The 20,598-nt window shown below is 41.4% G+C and overlaps 2 protein-coding genes across 4 annotated transcripts; both read left to right on the forward strand.

Annotated features, from left to right (window-relative positions):
* The first annotated feature begins 2,869 nt into the window (after positions 1–2,869).
* On the forward strand, positions 2,870–12,197 carry LOC145621252 (uncharacterized). 3 transcript variants are annotated; one of them, XM_081675992.1, is made up of 4 exons: positions 2,870–2,922; positions 4,817–4,927; positions 10,117–10,245; positions 11,605–12,197. In XM_081675992.1, the coding sequence occupies exons 3-4, from the start codon at positions 10,150–10,152 to the stop codon at positions 12,079–12,081; spliced, it is 573 nt and encodes a 190-aa protein (XP_081532118.1). In that variant the 5' UTR covers positions 2,870–2,922; positions 4,817–4,927; positions 10,117–10,149; the 3' UTR covers positions 12,082–12,197. The 3 variants fall into 3 exon arrangements, with proteins under 3 accessions (XP_081532118.1, XP_081532120.1, XP_081532121.1); XM_081675994.1 differs by having other exon boundaries at positions 4,825–4,927; XM_081675995.1 differs by having other exon boundaries at positions 4,856–4,927.
* LOC145618951 (uncharacterized) lies at positions 4,836–8,026 on the forward strand. The gene is made up of 6 exons (XM_081673560.1): positions 4,836–5,794; positions 5,888–6,434; positions 6,516–7,057; positions 7,164–7,487; positions 7,567–7,666; positions 7,766–8,026. Exons 1-6 carry the CDS (start codon positions 4,836–4,838, stop codon positions 8,024–8,026), a joined length of 2,733 nt encoding a protein of 910 aa, XP_081529686.1.
* Positions 12,198–20,598: the final 8,401 nt, after the last annotated feature.

Genomic DNA, 20,598 nt, shown 5'->3' on the forward strand with positions numbered 1-20,598 from the left:
TATATATATATATATATATATATATATATATATATATATATATATATATATATAATATACATAAAACACATGACTTATTGATTTTCTTAATTAAATAATTAATATGACGGTGCACTTGTTTAAATTGGTTCACAATAGAACATGAAGTTTGAAGTTTCACTTCCCACAGCCGAGATATGACAGATATAATATTAAAATGTAGCTTTTTGTCAAAAAAAAAAAGAGTTATAACATTTATTAAAACACAACTGCATTTGATAAATGTAACACTTATTAAAACACGAAAGATTATTATTTTAGCTCGTAATGTAATACCCCAAAATTTCCTTTGCTAGTATAAACTTTAAATTTATTATTTTAAAATATATATTAATTATTTAATATTTTCGAATTTATTAAAAAAAAAAACTGATTTTGGATAACATACAGAGTTTGGTTTGAAAGCTGATAAAAAGGAATTTTAAAAAAAAAATAATCTGTTTATTGAGTTTATGTAACAAACTCAAGATAAGTTGACCCTTATCTTGTGAAACTTCTAGAATCAAAGCTAAACAACTCAATTATATAAACCCCTCCCCTTAACCTCAAATTTCAATAACGTACTTTCAATCTTTTCTCAGGTAAACTTTCTCTTAAAAACCCCAACCTTGCCTTTCACTAGGAAATTGTAGCACAATACCGTAATCGTTTTACAATCAAAAGCTTTTCATAAAAAGTATTGGATTATTTCAAAAAAAAAAAAAAAAAATTTCGGAGCCGAGTTTGCCGAGTTCCGAATACAACAGCTCGTCACTTTTCATTATGTTGGTTTTTATATTTGGTTTTTTTAAGTTTTGTGTTGATTGATTTTTAAGGAAAAAAAACCGTAGTGGAATTTGGGTTTTAGTGGAATTGTGGGATGTGGGTGATGATGATGGATGATGTTGGTGATGATGATGGTTGTGATATGATACATAACTATCGTTTAACCCCTTAATTAGTTATTAGTTGTTGATAATAATATCTTTGGGCTGATTAGATTATAGGTGGTGTTTAGGGTAAAAATACCCCAGGTACGTGGCCCAATCTCATAGTGACACGTGGCCCAATAAACAGGCGACACGTGGCCCTAGGAGAGTGAGACACGTGTCCACCCGTCATGGTGACACCTGTCAGCCATCTCTAAATGCCCCAATGCTGCAATCAGAAAGAGAAAAGGGCCCTGATGACCTTAGGCCCAAATCCCGAGAAAACCTTGAAAGCCGTAAAACGGCGCCCCCCACGACACGTGGCGACCTCTGACTGCGCAGCCAATCATGTCACGAAATTCTAGGGCATAAACCCTAGAGGGGTACATGTTCCCACCCCTATAAATACCCCAATCATTTATGATGGGAGGGGTGGATTTTGAGGTGACATTAATACAAGAGCACTAAAACGCTCCAACTTCTCTCTACTTTCTCTCTCTAGCCTTTTCCGTTTCCGTTCACTAACTTGAGCGTCGGAGGCGAATATTCCGATCACCGGAATATTCGTTATTTTGCAGGTGTCCGAGTCTTTGTCAGCAGAGCTCGACCAGTATCCGAGGGAATCACAAAAAACCCCGAAACATTTGGCGCCGTCTGTGGGGATACTCGTCCGTTATGGCAATAGATGGTCAGACACCTAATTCTGGACCTCGTCCAGGCGAGGATGGATATGTAGAGGATATACGTACTACCATACACTCCAGCAATCCTTTGACTGCCTCATTTGAAGAGGCCGAACAACCTCCTGTTACTCCAGCTGCTTTAATGGCCGAGCTGACTAAGCTCCGCAAGGAGTTGGCGGCTACCCAGCAAAAGGGGGGAGGAGGCACCTCTAAGAAAGCCAACAACAAGACCAACGCAACTGATGCTGGTAACACCCCATTCCGCCGTCCGCATGGAAGGTCTCCTTGAGTCCCACGGACCAACTTCTCTAGCCTGCTGGCGAAAACACAGTCGGCTGGGGGGAGGGGCAGACAGCCGACAAGAGTTGAGACTGAGCCGTCACAGCGTTTCAAAGACGCAAGGGATTACATTCGGCGCAGGCAAAGGGAGAGGGCTGCATACTCTGACACGGCCTCTACCACTACAAGAAAATGGCTTATTTCCGATGGAACAATTCCGATGTCCTATAAAAACCGTCGGAAAATTTTGAAATTCCGATGGTTTAGAAACCCATCGTATTTTTCCGATGGAAAAAAAAGTTTCCGATGGATTTAGCCATCGGAAACTTACGATGGTTTAATAAGCCGTAGGAACTAATTTTTTGCGATGGCTTTTTTCCATAGGAAATGTGTTTTTTAAAATTTAAAATTCGAAAAAATATTTCCGATGGATAATTAGCCATAGGAAATTTCCGACGGCTTTTATCCATAGGAATAGCCGTCGGAAATATAATTTCCGATGGATTATGTCCATAGGAAATATAATTTCCGATGGCTTTTATCCATAGGAATAGCCGTCGGAAATCGTTTGGACTTAAAGAAAAAAAACCTCAGAATCATTTGGGCATTTTCGAACAAAAGGAGAAGGAGAGAGAGAGAAGGGGAAGGAGAGAGAATCAGCTGCCCTCTGCCGCTGCTCCCCCTCCGCCGCAGCTCCACCGACGACACTCCTCCTCCCCCTCAACTCGTCGACCGTCGGCCACCAGGTACTCCTTCTTTCGACTATTTTTTTTTTTGAATTTCGTTTTTCGGCCCACCACCTCAGATCCACCGCCGGCCGCCACAAGTTCACCTTCTCCCTCCAGCAGACCTTCGTTCATAGGCCCAGGTAATTCTATTTTTGTTTTTTTTTCAGTTTTAATTAATTACCCATAAACCCTAAGTTTTGTAATTTTAATTTTTTAATTCACTCTTTTTTTTAGGATTTGTAGATCTACTGTGTTTGCTCCTCAAAAAATAGGTCAAATTCAAAGGTTAGTGGTTATTATTTCCAATGTACTTATAGTTTTATATGTATGTTAGTTATTAGTAGCAAAAATGGTACAAATTAATTTATTTTTTGGTTTGTTTTGGGGATGAAACAAATTAATTGTGTAGAAATTCATGGTTGAGATGCGGGTGATCTAGTACATTATGAAATTGTCATATTGATAAGCTGTTGCATTCAAGCTTTAATAAATCCATGTGAACGCTAAACTGGAACAGCTTCCAATAAGGGATGCGAAATTAGAAAGCAGGAAGCATAATGAAATTTGGCATAACTGGTCAACAAGCTAAATCAACCATGAGTGAAGGTGTGAAAACACAAATTTTCACATACAGATATTGACATCTAATAATAGAATTCCATATATATAAACAGAAAAGATTATGACAACATTATTTGTGACCAACATCTCTGCTTATAGTGTTCTGGAAATTTTGGAAATTCATTGCTATTCGACTTTCAGTACATAATGTTTCAACTCTCCAAGCAAATCTTAAAGTTACTGCAGTTCAGCTTTTGTGCATAGAACCCTTTCATTTAATAAGCTTTGATTATCAAAATAGGTGCACTGCAATGCCATACAATTTCACAATATCTATTTGGAAAAAACAAAAAAAAGCATATGTTGCTTCTTCAGCAAAGTTATAAGAACCACTGTCATATAACATTCCTATACTACATACTTGGATATTTATACAATTAAATTACTAGTATCATAAGAGTTTTTAGAACTGTAATGTAATAACATGATCAGTGTCTATGATTCAAGGATTATCTTCTAAAGCTGTCATTTCATAATTTTCACAGGTCTGCTGATGGTAAAGGTTATGAATCATAGAATATGACATTTTAAGGTTAAGAAATGTGTAACAAACCACCAACACAGTATTCTAGTAATAAGTTAATAACAAGACTCATGGGTTGCATACTGTTTTTTGTCCTTCAAGACGCACAAACCACCAACACAATTACCTGTTTATTTTCTTACTTTTAATCCGTGAGTTGTTTTTATCTTTTTGAATTTCTTTTGTCACCTTCTTTCAGTCGTGTGATCATCAATTGATTCTTCTACTAGGAATCTAACCGGTCCCATTACCAATTGCCGGTCTTTGTTTATGATTCGTTGTTATGGTCGGGGTTGAGTTTTTATCGTATGTTATAAGATGCATCTTTATCTTATCCTTAAAATTTTTTTACGACCGAGTACATTCTACATAGTATACTTCTCTTGTCTTTACAACGATATCTTCCGTACAATGTGTATAGTTTGTAGAAGGGAAGTAGTTGATCTAGTACATTATCAAATTGTCATATTGATAAGGTTGTGTAGATTTGTCATAGGTTGATGTCTTTGATAGTGCCTCTTTAGTATAACATCAACTGTTTTAATACCTACTTAGTAACATTTTCCTCCCGAATATGTAGTTAACTTGATTCTTTATTAACTTTTTCCTCCATAATAGGTAGTTAAACCTCAAACACTTTTTCAATAAATGTTAGTTTAGTTTATACATGTTAGTTTAGTTTATAAATGTTAGTTTATTAATTTGATTCTTTATTAACTTGAGGTTTAGTTTATATATGTTAGTTTAGTTTATAAAAGTTAGTTTAGTTTCATTATATGTTAGAAGATTGTTGAGTTTATATATCTAGCTATGTATGCTAGTCTAGTTTAAATATGTTGTTATATATAGTAGTTTAATTTTTACTATATGTTATTAATTTTATAGTATATGTATTTAGTATAGTTCATATACACATATATAATTATACATGTAAGTAACTTGTTTATATGCATTTTAAATGTCATTTTGGATCCTTGTTATCATTTTTTGCACTATTGTTAGTTGTTTTGTGACTAATGTGATTACATGCATAAGCTGTGTAGAAGTTGTAACCATGAAAAGAAGGGAGCGTAGTTGGATGTATGACAGGTTGGATGGGCATAAGCTTAAGCCTGAGTTTTTGAAAGGGGTTGATGAATTCATGAAGTATTGCAAAGATCATCCCGAGAGCAGTAACCCCAATGAAGTTAGATGCCCTTGTGTCAAATGCAAGAACTTACGTCTCCATGATCCGGACACGGTTAAAGTTCATTTATATGGCAAGGGTTTTGTAGATGATTACCATGAGTGGATGTGTCACGGTGAAGGGTTTCCCGATCCCCCCCAAGACCATTCTAATACATATCGTGAAATGGTTGTGGATGCTCTTGGTCATGATCAAGACCAACTAGGTACGGGAGAGCCGAGTGATCAAGAGGAAGAGCCAAACACACAAGCTAAGCAATTTTTGGACATGTTGAAGGCAGCTGATCAACCTCTATACGAAGGGAGTTCTATGTCTGTGTTAGAGATGGCCTCTAGAATTACTAGCCTAAAGTGTGAGTATAACTTGCCGCACAGGTGTGTTGATGGATTTGCTTCTTTGATGAGTGAAGCAATTCCTAACAACAACCACATGGGCCAAACATTCTATGAGGTGAAGAAGATTGTTAAGGGATTAGAGCTTCCTCATAAGAAGATTCATGCATGTCCGAAAGGTTGTATGTTGTTTTGGAAGGAGGATGCAGAGTTGTCTACGTGCAAGGTGTGTGGTAGCGATCGATACAAGAGGACTTCTAAAGGGAGTTTAGTGCCTTTGAATGTCCTAATATATTTCCCAATCACACCAAGATTGCAAAGGATGTTTGCAACTAAAAACATTTCTGAGGAAATGACTTGGCACTCTAAGAATCCTCGAGTCCAAGGCACAATGGCACACCCCAGTGACAGTGAAGCATGGAAACACCTAGATAGGTCTTTTCCTGAGTTTGCCTCTGAACCTCGCAATGTTCGTCTTGGGATGTGTATAGACGGGTTTGCTCCCCATGGTAAGTTTGGGGGTCAATATTCTTGCTGGCCGGTCATTTTGACCCCTTATAACTTGCCTCCATCTATGTGTATGAAAAGACAATTCATGTTCCTTTCCTTGCTTGTTCCTGGTCCTAGAAATCCGAAGGGGAATTTAGATGTGTATATGCAACCACTTATTGAAGAGTTGAAACAATTGTGGGAAGTGGGTGCAAATACTTATGATATTTCAAGGAAACAAAATTTCAATCTTCGAGCAGCCATTTTATGGACTATTAGTGACTTCCCTGCTTATGGTATGTTGTCTGGATGGTCTACAGCCGGTAAGAAAGCTTGCCCGTATTGCATGGAAAAGAGCAAAGCGTTTTGGCTTGATCATGGTGGAAAAGTTTCTTGGTTTGATTGCCACCGGCAATTTCTTTCTTCCGATCACCCATTTCGAAAGAGTAAATCTGCATTTTGTAGAAACAAAGTGGAAAATGGAGAACCTCCACACATCATGTCAGGGGAAGAGTTGTGGGAATGTGTCAAAAATCTTCCTAAGGCAACTGATGGCCCAGAAGCACTTAAAAGGTTGAAAAAGGCAAAAAAGGGTTGGTTTAAGCAAAGCACTCTTTGGGAACTTCCGTATTGGAAGCATCTGCTCGTTCGTCACAACCTAGATGTCATGCACATTGAAAAGAATTTTTTCGATCAACTCATTCACACTATTATGGATGTGAAAAAGCATACTTGTGACACTCCAGCCGCTAGAAAAGACATTGCTAAGTATTGCAAACGGCCACAACTCCATCTTGAGGAGGATGATAGAGGGAAAGAGACCATGCCAAAGGCTCCATTCTCTCTTGACAAGGCTCAGAGAAAGGTTTTGTGTGAGTGGGTTCGTCAACTAAGGTTTCCAGATGGTTATGCTTCGAACCTTAGTAGATGTGTTGATTTGCAAGCATGTAAGCTCCATGGGATGAAAAGCCATGATTGTCATGTGTTTATGGAAAGGTTGTTGCCAATTGCTTTGAAAGAGTTGTTGCCTACCCATGTTTGGAATGCAATTACTGAGATTAGTCAATTCTTTCGCGACTTATGTTGCTATACAATCAAAGTTAGTGATATGGAGCGATTAGAGGAAAACATTGCTGAGATTCTTTGCAAGCTTGAAAAGATTTTTACACCCTCATTCTTTAACTCCATGGAGCACTTACCAATGCATTTGCCGTTAGAGGGCAAGTTATGTGGTCCTGTTCAATATCGATGGATGTATCCATTCGAAAGGTAACATTATCTTATTTTCAAAGTGCTTCCTTTTAAACATTATCAACTCATTTCTCTATAAATTTATACTCTTAACTAGTTTACACTTTTATAATTGCAAATTTAGATTCCTCAATCATATAAAAAGGAAGATCGGTAACAAGGCCCGTGTTGAAGGTTCAATATGCAACTCCTACCTTACCGAAGAGATCGCAAACTTCTGCTCACATTACTTTCAAGAAACCATTGACACCAAAACAAGAGATCTTGGCCGAAATGTCAATGCCGATGTTGAGCCCATCTTCAATGAAGATGAAGTCCCTGAACTATTCTCGGTTGATAGTGGTCGAGTGCCAGATGAGGGTAAAACTCGTTTTTTAGATGACAATGAACTTGAGCGGGCTCACTTGTTTGTGTTATCAAATAGCGGCATTTTAGGTGATTATGAAAGGTAACTCCATTATTAACACAATAATTTACAAACAAATGATTGACTTAACAAAGCCTAACACTTGATATCCACCTAACAGAAGGTTTGAGGACCACATTCTTAGTACTCGACCTTCTTTGCGTAGAGAAGAAGTAATGGAAAAATTCGAAGTTGATTTTCCGGATTGGTTTCATAAAAAGGTGATTGATCCATTTCTAAACTACACTTATTACGATAAGTTGATTTTCCACCGTAATTTCAATAACACTTTGTTATGTTCAATCATCATACATTGATAGGTGGTTGAAGAAAAACCAAGATCCGATGTCTTGCAAGCTTTGGCTATGCGTCCTTTCAAGCGTGTACGCACTTGGAGTCAAATATTTGTCAACGGATTCAATTTCCATACTCATGACTATGGCAAATTCAAATCCACTATGAATTATGGTGTTAGTGTGTCAAGTGCGGATGGAGGCGAGTATTTTGGTATGTTAGATGACATAATAGAACTTGTGTATACAGGCCCCGAGAAAGAATACAAGACTATGTTGCTCAAGTGAAAATGGATGGACTCTATTAGGGGTATGAACATACATGAACACTACAAACTTGTGGAGGTAAATCATACTAAGAAATACCCGAAATACGACCCATTCGTCTTGACTTACCAAGTAAGTCAGGTGTACTTTTCATCATACCCGAGCCTGAAAAGGGATCGACTTCAATGGTGGGCTGTTTTTAAGACACATGCAAGGTCGGTTGTTGATGCTCCAGTGGACTTATCCTTTTTGCAGGAAACCACGGTTGAAGAATCTTCAACACTATGTCCACCATATGATATTCCCGACTACGACTTGCTAATTGATGATGAGGATGAATTAGAGGACGATGACATGGTATCCGATCATGAAGATGAATCTAGCGTAGGTTCTAGTGATAGCGAGGAAGAAGAGATCGATGATTTATTTTTTGATGATAGTTCTGATGATGTTAGTAGTGACAGTGATAGTGATCTTAATGATAGTGATGATGAAAGTCATTAGAAGTATTAGGATCCTAATATTTCCACTTGTGTTTTGTTTTTGACGACTCAAAATTTAATGGAAATGTAACTTAAGTATGATGTTCAAATGCCTTGAAATGTTATCGAATTTGATTATTACTATTGGTATTATTATTGGATTTTGTTACTAATGTCAGTTTCAGGTATGGCTGGTGGCAAGCAAGTGAAAGGGACCAAGAAGCGAAATTCACGTGAACACCCTCCTTATCATTTGGTTGATAGTCAGTTGGTTCCTACTTCAGCAACTCAAGAGGACGATAGTAATGAGGAGGAGGAGGCAGTGAACTTGGGTGACAATGGTGTTCCCAACACCCAGACCCAATCTCAAACCCAAACTCAATTGCAGCATACGTCGACAGTTTTGCAGGGGCAAACCTCTAACCCGTCTGGTAGGTTGGCCTTGGATCCCTCTCTGTTGTGGTAAGTAGTAATACTAAACTTGTAGCATGTTATTATTAATTCAAAAGAATTTGATTATTTATGTGCATCATTATCTCATATTACTTTACATACGTGATATTTGTGTATCGTAGGTTCGAAGATGGTGGTCCTGTGCTGAAGGCCATCACTCGTTCAATACAGGGCTACTACTGAGAACCATGGAGGAATTACGGGGAGGTTGATGCTGGCACCAAGAAACATTGGTGGAACTTGTTTAGTGTACGATAATTTTTTATAAACTAAGTATTTATACACATACATATATAACTACTTTTTTCTATTAAATTGTGTTAACCAAATGGTAGTGCTAATTGCAGAAACATTTCACATGGGCACCGGAGCTAGAGGACCAAGTGCAAAGGAAATTCAACATGAAGGCTGGTGAGCGATTGCGAGACATGTTCTACACGGTCACAAAGAAGATGAAAGGAGCAAAGCCTTACTGGGTGAATGAAGAACTTCACAAGAGAATGATGGTTCCAGAGGAAAATGAAACTCATAAAATGAGGTCCAAGCAGAACAAGTTGAATAGAAGAGGTGGTTCTATGTCAAATGTGGTTGAGCCATCCCACTATCAAGGTTCTATCTCGGCGGCACAACATGCAAAGAGGATGGTGAGTCACAAACAAATTTGGTTTCTTTGTTTTTCCGGATCTGGTGGCTATATACAGCAATGCAGTGTCCTTATTTTGAAATGTTTGTTTCCTTTTAGTTCTATTTTATTTGTGCTACTCCTCAAAATTACTTTGAAATGTTTCCTGCATTTGTTTCTGAGAGAAGATGGCTGCAAATGATGTGCGTTGCTGTGAAACTATGTTTTGGGTTTATCTGATCATATGTGTGACTCTAGTGTGCTTTGCTAGTCTTATGTCAGGTCTTACCCTAGGGCTCATGTCTCTCAGCCTAGTTGATCTTGAGGTTCTTTCAAACAAAATTCAAACCGAGTATATATATTTTAGCTTCTGTCTTTGCTGATCTTGACATTCATGTTAGAAGATTTATAGATATTTTGATATATATGTGTTATTCCTGGTGTTATTTTGGTTATAATTGTTGGGTTTTTGACTGAGGCCTCAATTGAGTTCTTTATTCAGTTCAGTGATGCATCTGATTCATTTTCTGGTCTGATCACTTCTTTATTTTTTGGTTATTTCAAAGGCTTTGAAAGATGGAGGAAAGATGCCATCTGCCCCTGAAGTTTTCTTGAAGACTCACTTTAAGGATATACCTGGGAAAGGAAGGGTGCCTGCTAATGCCAAGTCCAAGTTGATTGCGGTAAGAACTTATACACACTAAGAATGAGCCTAAAGAACTTGGTCTAGGTCTTAAAACAGACCAGATGGCTCTCTTGAAAAACACTACTTATTCAAGTTGCCAAATTGCATGTTTAGACTAAAGGACACGTGAATAAAAATGGGGAAATCAATATAATATGCATGTTTAGACTGAAGGACATATTGTGAGATTACCTGGAAAACACTACTTTTTTAAGTTGCCAAATTGCTGATCTTGTACGACATAATTAGCTCGCTAACTTCCTACTTGGTAGATTATTGAATGCTAACAATAAACAAGCTTACAACTATGAAGTATCTTGTTGATGTTGGCACTCATGTGAGGCTGTTTGACACGTTTGTGTGATTTTGTCTACTTTTTCACTTTGGACTTATCTGTAGATTTTCTATGGTACAAAATTCCATTGATGAGACTATATTAGAAATGTATCACCAATATGAAAACTAGTCTTGTGAACAAAAAGATGAATGTGATGATGTAAAACAGAACAATATCTTAATAGACACAACCTTTTGAGTGGTTTGTTTCACTCTAAAAGGCTAAACAAAGGTAAGAAAACATTCCCATTTTTAATGCCCATAACTCCGCTTAGCCTACTAAACTCCTTTCCATTAGCTAATTCAGTAAAAATAGAAAAAGCAACAAAGATTCTCTTAATTGGCTTTAACAAAGCAAAAAAGCACAATTTTGCTCATCGGTTGAGAATAAGCTAGATGAACAATAAAAATTACTGTGTATTTGGCTGCTGATATTATGATTTATGATAGAGGTTTCCTAATGAACAATAGACTCATTCTCTTCCTAACGACGATTGTTGCACCAGCTGTGATTATATAATTCATCAAGTCTGTTTTTATTATTACTGGTTTACTGTAGCTTTTTTTTTGTTGATGAACTTTTCTGAAAAGTATAAAGTAATAAAATTAAATGCAGTACTCATAAATAATGATCCATATTATTAGTCCAATTCAACTTAATAGCTCAGGAGGTAGCCCAAATCCATAAAAGCTTCAAGGGGGTATAAAATAATTAAGTCTTGTTAAAGGTCAATTCAATCTAAAAAGACCCGAAAACATACTTTCGGAAAAATAATTTGTAACACGACCATAGACAGAAGCTAAGATTATACATGCATGATAAGTGAAGAATTTAGAAACCTATAGCTAACGAGTAATGACATGAAATATCTCTAGCTGATAGCAGCACCTTTGTCAAGGCATGTCTCCAATAAACAAGACTAAAGGTCAATTGTAATTCTTGATTAATAATGTTGTAATACTCGTAGTATATTAATTGTATCACGTTTGATAATTTTCAATACAGGACACCTACCAAAAGAAACTGGAGGAAGCAACTAGTCAAGGGGTTGAAAAGAGCCCGAACCAGCTGTATTGGGAGACCGTTGGTGGGCGCAAGAAGGGCCTTGTTAAGGGTCTTGGTCGAAGTAGAGAGTTCTACTACGACACCCCTCAAGGTCGAGGACTCAGTTCTTCCCAGCTGTACACGCCATCCATTGTCACTCAGATGCAGGAACAATTTGAACAGAGGGTGCAAAACATGCGGACTGAAATGGAGTCTGAGATCAAGTCCCGGGTTGAGTCTCAAGTGCAAGAGCAAGTTGCGGCCCAGGTCCAAGCCCAGGTTTCTGCCCAGATTGCTGCCATGGAGAGAAGGAACAAGGAGATTATGGACGAGATGATGAACCGTATAACTGGATTCAACAACGACACTTGTTCTACGTTGCAACCTCAGCATCGAGACCCTCGAGACGACTCGGGCAGTGGTGGAGGTCATGCTACAGAAGCTTGTGTCTAACTTCTAGTTGTGCGTATTTTGTTTTTTGTATATATAACTAATCCAGCAACATTAGTATTAGCACTTTGTATATATAACTAATCTACTCTTATCTAATCTAATATATGAACCTATTATGCATATTTACAGTTTTCTATATGAAATTATTATTCCAGACAAATATACAGGTTTGCCAAAAACAGGTTGGTGCAGGTTACAAAATAAAAGAAAAACGGATAAGTACAACAAGCTATTAGAGTTACAAAAATTTTCCTATGGCATTTCCGATGGTTTCATTCCATCGGAAAGTTTTAAATTTTCCGATGGTTTAATACCATAGGAAATTTTAAACATTTCCGATGGCTTTAAGCCATAGGAAATTTCCTATGGCCCAAAAACCATAGGAAAATACAGAATTTCCGACGGCTAAAGCCATAGGAAATTTCCTATGGTTATAAACCATCGGAAATTTCCAAGGGCTTTAACCGTCGGAAAATCCTGTATTTTCCTATGGTTTTTGGGCCATAGGAAATTTCCTATGGCTTAAAGCCATCGGAAATTATTAAACTCCGTTGGCTAAAGATCCATCGGAAAATCCATCGGAAAACTGATTTCCGACGGTTTTTCCATCGGAAATCTTGGAATTTCCGACAAAGGTATTTCCGACAGACATTTTCCGATGGAAAACCGTCGGAAACCAGTTTTCCGATGGATTTTGTGAAATTTCCGATGGAAAAATACCATCGGAAATTAGCCATTTTCTTGTAGTGTACCCCAACCATGCCGGATGAGGCCTCCAACCAATCTTTCTCCCAATACACCAACACGGCTGCTTCCAGCAAGAGCCATACTATTACTCCCCGTCCAATTCAGCCATTGCAATATCAGCCCCCTCAAGTACTCAATGGGTTGATACAACCAACTCCCCAAGTTTTTGGGCAATATGGGCCGTATGGTCAGATGTTCGGCCAGACTCCCTACCTGGCTGGAACGTCCGCTCAGCCTCAGCCTATTGATTGGAAAATGCGTTTGTTGAATTTGGGAGATAAGCCGCCTCCGTTTTCGCAAGACATACTAGCATCCCCTCAACCAGCAAAAGTGAAGAGTGTACTAGTGGGTGCCTATGATGGTACGGGCAACCCAGAAGAGCATGTTACCTCGTACAGGAACTTGATGTACTTGCAAAGTGTAGATGATGCTACATGGTGTAGATGCTTCCCGGCCACTCTCAAAGGGGTGGCCCAGGACTGGTTTAACAGCCTTCCAGCCGGATGCATCAATTGCTTTACCACCCTCAGTTTGTTGTTTGTGGGAAACTTCTCATACAACATCCCACCAAGAAAGACAAGTCTCAACTTGGCTACAATTGTCCAAGGAAAGAATGAAGGACTACGCTCGTACGTCCAAAGGTTTAACCAAGAAAAAGCCCAAATTCATAATCTTCCGGACGAAATGGCTTACTCAGAATTTCTCCGGGGATTAAGGCATAATGGTTTTAAGTTTGATTTGGTAAGAAAAAAGATTCGGTCATACGCAGGTGTATTGCGGGAGGCCGAATCCTATATTGAGGCCGCGGATTTTTGTTCGCTCACCAAATCAGAACAGCTGGCTAAGGGGGCTGAGAAGAAGCAATCTTCTCAGCAAGACTCGGCCGGTCGAAAGAAAGAAGGAAACAAAAGAAAAGAAGTCTGGGTAGCTGATGACAAGCAACCCAAGTCAAAGAAAAGCAAGACGTACGAGCCTCAGTATGAGTTCAACAAGGATGGTTACTCCATTTTGATGGAGATAAAAGACAAGTTTGAGTTTGAGAAGCCTCAGCCTTTGAGAGGCTCGGCCCAGTACAGAAACAAGAACAAGTATTGTCATTACCACAAGGATGTGGGTCATGACACGAATGAGTGTATCAACTTGAAGAGACTGTTGGATAAGTTGGCCGACAAGGGACTGCTGAAACCCTATGTGACCAAGTCTAAATTCACCTTCAAGCGGACAGACAACACGTCCGAGAAAAAGCAACAAAGTGAAAAGAAGAATGACAAGGAAGATGATGGGAATAGCACTGATTCAGGTTTTGTGGCCGTCATATCAGGAGGCTTTGCTTCAGGCGGCCCTACCATGAAAGGAATCAAGCAGGACGCTCGAAATTTGTCAAATGTGATGCAGACGGACGTTGTTAAGGCCGAGCCATTTCCTGAAGTGATCATAAGTGAGGCTGACCGTGGAGAGGTCAGAGCTTTGCACAATGATCCCATGGTCTTTGTAATGAAAATAGCAAATTTGAAGGTGGGACGGATATTGATTGATAGGGGCAGTTCGGCCGATATCATAAGTCTCTCTGCCTTGAGGAATTTAAGCTTCCCAGAAGATGCTCTCCAAGATATAACTCACCCCTTAGTAGGATTTGGGGGGAATGTCATTCATCCAGTTGGACGGATTGACCTTCCCATCCGTTTTGGGCAGAAGGGTGAAGGAAGAGACATGGTCGTCCGTTTCCTTATGGTAAAAGAGTTGACTGGGTACAATGTAATCCTTGGCCGCCCTACTCTTAATGCAGCCAAGGCGGTCATAGTGCCCCATTTGATGTTGTTGAAGTTTGAAAGGTCGGACGGAAAAATTGGAACAATTCAAGGAAGTCAGAAAATGGCTAAGGAATGTAATCAGCTGGCCGTGAAGCCAACAGCACGCGACCCAAAATTGTTCGAGATTAAGGAAGAAGGAACCTCACTCCCAGCATACCAGGTCGGCCAGAAGCATAAGGCGACCAGGGCAGAAGAAGCCTAGCAACTAATGACTGTCGGCCGGCCAGATGAGTTGAGGCCCCAGCCGGCCGGCAGCCACCAGGATATAGTGCTTGACTCCAACCACCCAGAATGGACAGTTAGTGTCGGCACTATAGCCTTGGAATTGCTTGGGGATGAGTTGGTTCAGCTGTTAAGGGAATTCAAAGATGTGTTTGCATTTGAAGTTGGTGAAATGCCAGGAATAAGTCCTGACCTGGCCGTGCACAAGTTGGCCGTGAATCCTTTGATAAAGCCTGTCCGCCAGAAGAAGAGAAATCACGGAGAAGAGAGGAATCAGGCGGCCGCAGCAGAGGTAAAAAAGCTGCTGGACGCCGGTTTCATTCGGCAATGCTTTTACCCAGATTGGGTGGCCAATGTAGTTCTTGTGAAGAAGCCGAATGGGACTTGGAGGATGTGCGTGGATTACACGGACTTGAACAAGGCGTGTCCTAAGGATAGTTTCCCCTTGCCTAAGATTGACCGTTTGGTTGACTCTACGGCCGGACACGCCCTTATGAGCTTCATGGACGCATACTCCGGATTCCATCAAATTCCTTTGTGGGAAGAAGATCAAGAGAAAACAGCGTTTGTGACCGAGCAGGGGTTGTACTGTTACAAGGTTATGCCATTCGGCCTCAAGAATGCTCCTGCTACATTTCAGAGGCTTGTTAATACGGTCTTTAGAGATCAGCTCGGCCGGAACATGGAGGCATATATTGATGACATGATTGTCAAGTCAAAAGAGCCGGCCGACCATCTCAAGGATCTACGAGAAACGTTCGCCGAACTCAGGCGGCACAAGATGATGTTAAATCCAAAGAAGTGTGTATTTGGTGTTGAGTCCGACAAGTTTCTCGGATTTTTGATTGATCAACGTGGAATCGAGGCCAACCCTGAAAAAATTCAAGGCGTCCTTGACATGAAGTCTCCAAGAACAATCAAGGAAGTGCAAAGACTGACCGGCTGTTTAGCAGCCCTTGGAAGATTTTTGTTAAGATCAGGGGATAAGTGCCGTTACTTTTTTCAAACCATTAAGAAGAAAGCCATGTTCGAGTGGACAGAGGAGGCCGAGGAAGCATTCGTACAGTTGAAAAATCACTTGCATACATTGCCTCGCCTCGCCAGTCCGCTCAAGAATGAGAAGCTATATATCTATCTTGCCATCTCCGAACACTCTCTAAGTGCCGTCCTTCTTGCTGAAAGGGACGGCCATCAGGTCCCGGTGTATTTTATCAGTCATGTACTTCACAATGCTGAGCTGAAGTACCCCCCAAGTGAAAAATTTGGCCTGGCCTTGTACATGGCATCAAAGAAGCTGCGGCCATACTTTTTAGCACATTCAATTGTGGTCTATACAGACCAACCCTTGAAAAAGCCGTTCTCAACTTTAGAGGCAAGTGGCCGCATGCTCAAGTGGGCCTTAGAGCTCAGAGGTTTTGATCTTGTGTTTGAACCAAGGAAGGCAATCAAGGGGCAAGCCTTTGCGGATTTTTTGGCTGAAATGACACGACCTGATCTTCAGCCGGCCGGGGACCAAGTCTGGAAAGTGTTTGTGGATGGTAGTGCAACAACGACTGGGTGTGGCGCTGGTATTATATGTGAATCTCCTGAGGGAGACAAGTATGAGTACGCGTTGAGGTTTCAGTTCCAAGCGTCAAACAATGAAGCTGAGTACGAAGCATTGTTGGCCGGCCTAAGGATGTGTAAAGCGGCCGGGGCAACCAAAATTGAAGTATGCTCGGACTCCCGGCTAATAGTCCACCAGGTCAATGGTGGCTTTGAGGCCAGGGAGCCGGCCATGATGAAGTACATGCAGCTAGTTAAAAATGAGGCCGAAGGCCTAGAGCTTTTTTCTCTCAAGCAAGTTCCCCGTTCAGAGAATCATCAAGCGGACGCCCTCTCCAAATTGGCTTCCTCGGCGTCATGTGATACTCCAAGATCAGTGTTTTGGGAAGTAAAGGAGAAAAGGAGCATTGATGCCGAGCCCGTTCAGATAATAGATAGAAGTTCAACCTGGATGGATGGAATTATTTCCTACTTAAGGGATGGAATACTTCCGGACGATCCAAAAAAGAGTTGGCTAATGAAGAGGAGAGCGGCCTGGTTCGAAATGAAGGATGGGGAACTATTCAAAAGAGCCTTTGTGAAGCCTTACCTTAAGTGTATAACTCCTGAAAGAGGGCATGAAGTGTTGGACGACCTTCATCAGGGACATTGTGGCTCACATATTGGAGGACGAGCCTTAGCTGAAAAGGCGACACATTTGGGATACTACTGGCCGAGCTTGAATTCGGACGCCATGAAAATGGTGAAAAAATGTGACAAGTGCCAGAGATTTTCAACCCTTATTCATCGTCCAGCAAATAGTCTATCAGCCACCAGTAGTCCGCTTCCTTTTGCTAAATGGGGAATGGACATTTTGGGGCCGTATACTCCTGCATCCGGCCAGAGACGATATGTATTAGTGGCCGTAGACTACTTCACTAAATGGGTTGAAGCTGAGGCCGTCCGGGGCATCAAATGGACGGATGTGTCAGCCTTCATTTGGAAAAGCATAATCACTCGGTATGGGGTACCTCAGTCAATGGTGTTCGACAATGGACCCCAGTTTGAGACGCGTCAACTCAAAGAATGGTTGGGAGACCAAGGCATTACCCATTGCTTTGCCTCAGTCGGCCGACCACAAGCCAATGGTCAAGTTGAGGCCTATAACAAGTTGATTTCAAATGGGATCAAGCGCAAGCTTGAAAAGGCAGGCGGCCTATGGGCAGACGAGTTGGTTAATGTGCTATGGTCCATACGGACAACAGCAAAGAGTTCTACAGGGGAGACTCCATTCTTTTTGGTCTATGGAGCTGAGGCTGTACCCCCAATTGAAATGTACGAGCCCACTTTGCGGGTAATGCTTTATGATGAATCGGCCAATTGGGAGGCCATGAAGACCGCCCTAGATTTCCTTCCAGAAGCTAGGGGCAATGCGGCGCTTAGGCATGAAATTTATCGCTTAAGGATGACAAGGGCATATAACCGCCGAGTGTCTAAGCGGCCGCTCAAAATGGGGGATCTAGTGTTGAGAAAAATGGAAGCTGTTGGCCGTGCCAATGAGGACGGCAAGTTGACTCCAAACTGGGAGGGGCCGTACAGAATTAGGAAAGAAGTCCGAGACGGCACATATCGCCTTGAGGCAATTGATGGCCGTCAGATCCCACGGACATGGAACACTGATAACTTGAAGAAGTATCATGTTTGAGTTTTGTTTCTTTAAGTACTTAGCCAAAAAGCTGTTTATACAGCTAGGTCTACTGACCGAGCCTTGTAATTAAAGCCATACGGCCACAACAATGTACTTTTGACAAAAATTAATGAAAAGTCAGGCATTGTTGAATTATTCGTTGTTTTAATTTATGATTAAAGGCCGAATGAAATGATTTACTGAGTTGCTTCCAATATAGTAACACGGCTTATCATTCTTTTTGAATGGCCGAGTTAAAAAGGAAGCAAGGTTGCTCCCAATATAGCAATTCGGCCATGCAAAAATTCAGAGAACACTGCGTCCGCCCCATTTCTCGGCGGACGATTAAGGCAAGGTATTCCAAACTTGTGTAGAAAGCAAGTGTCTTTTACAAATAGGACAAGGGCATGCCTAGGCGTTTAGCCCGGCCAATCAAGGAATCTCTAAGTTGAGATAATACTTAGGATTTCTAGGGTACGTCCGAGCGATAGATTCAATGGACTACTCGTACAATGATAGCCGAACGGCCAATTAAATTGATTCGGTGCTTCACCTAGTCCAAGGGCAATCATTACTATGATTTGATTAACTTGCTAGTCTTCATACCCTTTTAAGGCATAAAAACTACCAAGTTAATCAAACCACTTAGAAAATGGACTAGGCGAACACCGAATAAAGGGGCATACCCCTAGGAACGTACGAAAAAGCATAATATTGAGACGTACGAAAAACTTGCAAAAAGCAGAAAATTTGCAAAAAACTGCTAAGTATGAAACAGAAGTAAAAACCGCTCAAAAGGCGGACAAAATTTTCATTAATAAGACCGCACAAAGGCGGCCGAAATGTTTACAAAACCGCTCGAACAGGTGGCCTCAAAATAAGAACAAAAAAAGAGAAGTACAGAAAAAGCTAAGTACAAAGTAAGCTGAAAAAAGAAGGAAAGCTTGAAAGCTGAGCAGACGGCTGCTGGAGGACCTGAGCTCTACTTAGCCGTGTTATCTTTGGCAGGCTCCTCCGCTGTCTTGGCGTCCTTGGCCGGGGCAGCCTTGTTGTCCGCCTCCTCCTCCTCATCCCCGTCCTCTCCGGACTCGGGGGAAGTAACTACTAGTTCTGGAGGAGGCATGCCGGCCTTCCTTGCCTCTTCTTTAAGGCAGACGTACTGAAGCCGCTTCTTGAAGCGTTCCTCGTAATAGGCGGCTTCACCTTCGTCCACCATCAAGTTGAAGGCATCAAAGAAGTATGCCTTAAGCCTGTCTTCAGCATTTTGCTCGATGCGGATGACTTCTTCAACGCTGATCGACCGAGGAGTTTTAAGTTGCTCCTCATAGTCCGCAATGGACTTCTTTAAGGTCTCCACCTCGACCTTCAGCGCGTCCGCTTCATCTAGAGCAGACTTAAGGTTGGCTTGGGCCAACTTCAGCTCACTTTTCAAGGCTTCGGACGCCTCGAATCCCAGCTTCCACTTCTTCTTTTCCAGGACGGCCTCGTCCCTTTCAACCCTCATGGCCTCCCTGGCCAAGGACTCCTGTTCGAGTGCCTTGCCCAGTTTGACCAGGTCCTCTGTTTGCCGCGCCGCTTTGTCGGACAGCGCGGTTATTTGGGTCTCAAAGTGTACCCTTTGGACGGCGGCCGTCCCAGTTACAGCATCCTCGGCCTTCCTGATTTCGATCCAAGCCTGCTTCAGCCGCTCGTTCTCTTTATCCTACCATTCAAGGAAGGCGTTCAGGCGGAGGAAGAGCTGCGGATAGAAGAATTTGCTAAGTGTTGGAAAGAAAAGGTATAGAGAAAAGGAGACGTACCTCAGCAGTACAGTTGAGCATAGGGCCGAGGAAGCCCTCATTGATTCCCCGCAGCTTATCACGCTGCGCTTGGGGAACCGCGCGAACCATGGCCTCGCGCATGGCCTTCCTGTCCGCGCCAGTCAGTGACTGGCCGGGCAACCTCATTTGCAACTCCTCTGAGATGTCTGCGGACGACCGTACAAGAAGAGTTAGCTAAAATTTACAAGTACAAGTAAATCAAATGGTACAAGAATAAAGAAGAAAGGCTAACCAGTGGAGAAGCTTGGAGGAGAGAGATTGATGGGAGGGGGCGGCAAAGGAGCCTCCCCCTCATCCGGACGACCCTCATCAGCATCGTTGGACGGCTGGTTGACCAGCATCGTCCCGATCCAGCGACCGGTCATTTTTTCTGGGGTTAACTTATCCCCACCGTCCGAAGGGACGGACTCTTCATGGACCTGATCAGCAACAGGTTCCATGGGCTTGGAGGCCCCGCTTTGTGTCAGCCGGGGTTGTTCTCCTTTAGACTGCGTTGTAGCAGTCTGCGACTTTGCCGTTGCCGCTGCCTGAGAAGACGGCTTGGAAGCAACCGTCTTTCTCCTCTTGGATGCGTTCGCATCAGGAGTGGACGTGGCCGGCTGCTTCCGCCTGGCCTTCGGGGTAGAGGAGGAGGTCTGCAAAAATACAAAGTTAGAAAAAATTTTTTAAAAAAAAAAAAAAAAAAAAATACAAAGTACATGATGGC

Source organism: Chenopodium album, chromosome 27 (assembly GCF_948465745.1).
Source record: "Chenopodium album chromosome 27, dcCheAlbu1.1, whole genome shotgun sequence".
Classification (NCBI taxonomy): domain Eukaryota; kingdom Viridiplantae; phylum Streptophyta; class Magnoliopsida; order Caryophyllales; family Amaranthaceae; genus Chenopodium; species Chenopodium album.

Excerpts from the sequence above, each read along its gene's own strand:
- LOC145621252 (XM_081675992.1), top strand. The coding sequence starts at position 10,150 with ATGCCATCTGCCCCTGAAGTTTTCTTGAAGACTCACTTTAAGGATATA. Across the intron at positions 10,246-11,604 it reads CCAAGTCCAAGTTGATTGCG|AAACTGGAGGAAGCAACTAG; the intron begins GTAAGAACTTAT and ends ACCTACCAAAAG.
- LOC145618951 (XM_081673560.1), top strand. The coding sequence starts at position 4,836 with ATGAAAAGAAGGGAGCGTAGTTGGATGTATGACAGGTTGGATGGGCAT. Across the intron at positions 7,488-7,566 it reads ATTTTAGGTGATTATGAAAG|AAGGTTTGAGGACCACATTC; the intron begins GTAACTCCATTA and ends TCCACCTAACAG. Across the intron at positions 7,667-7,765 it reads CGGATTGGTTTCATAAAAAG|GTGGTTGAAGAAAAACCAAG; the intron begins GTGATTGATCCA and ends ATACATTGATAG.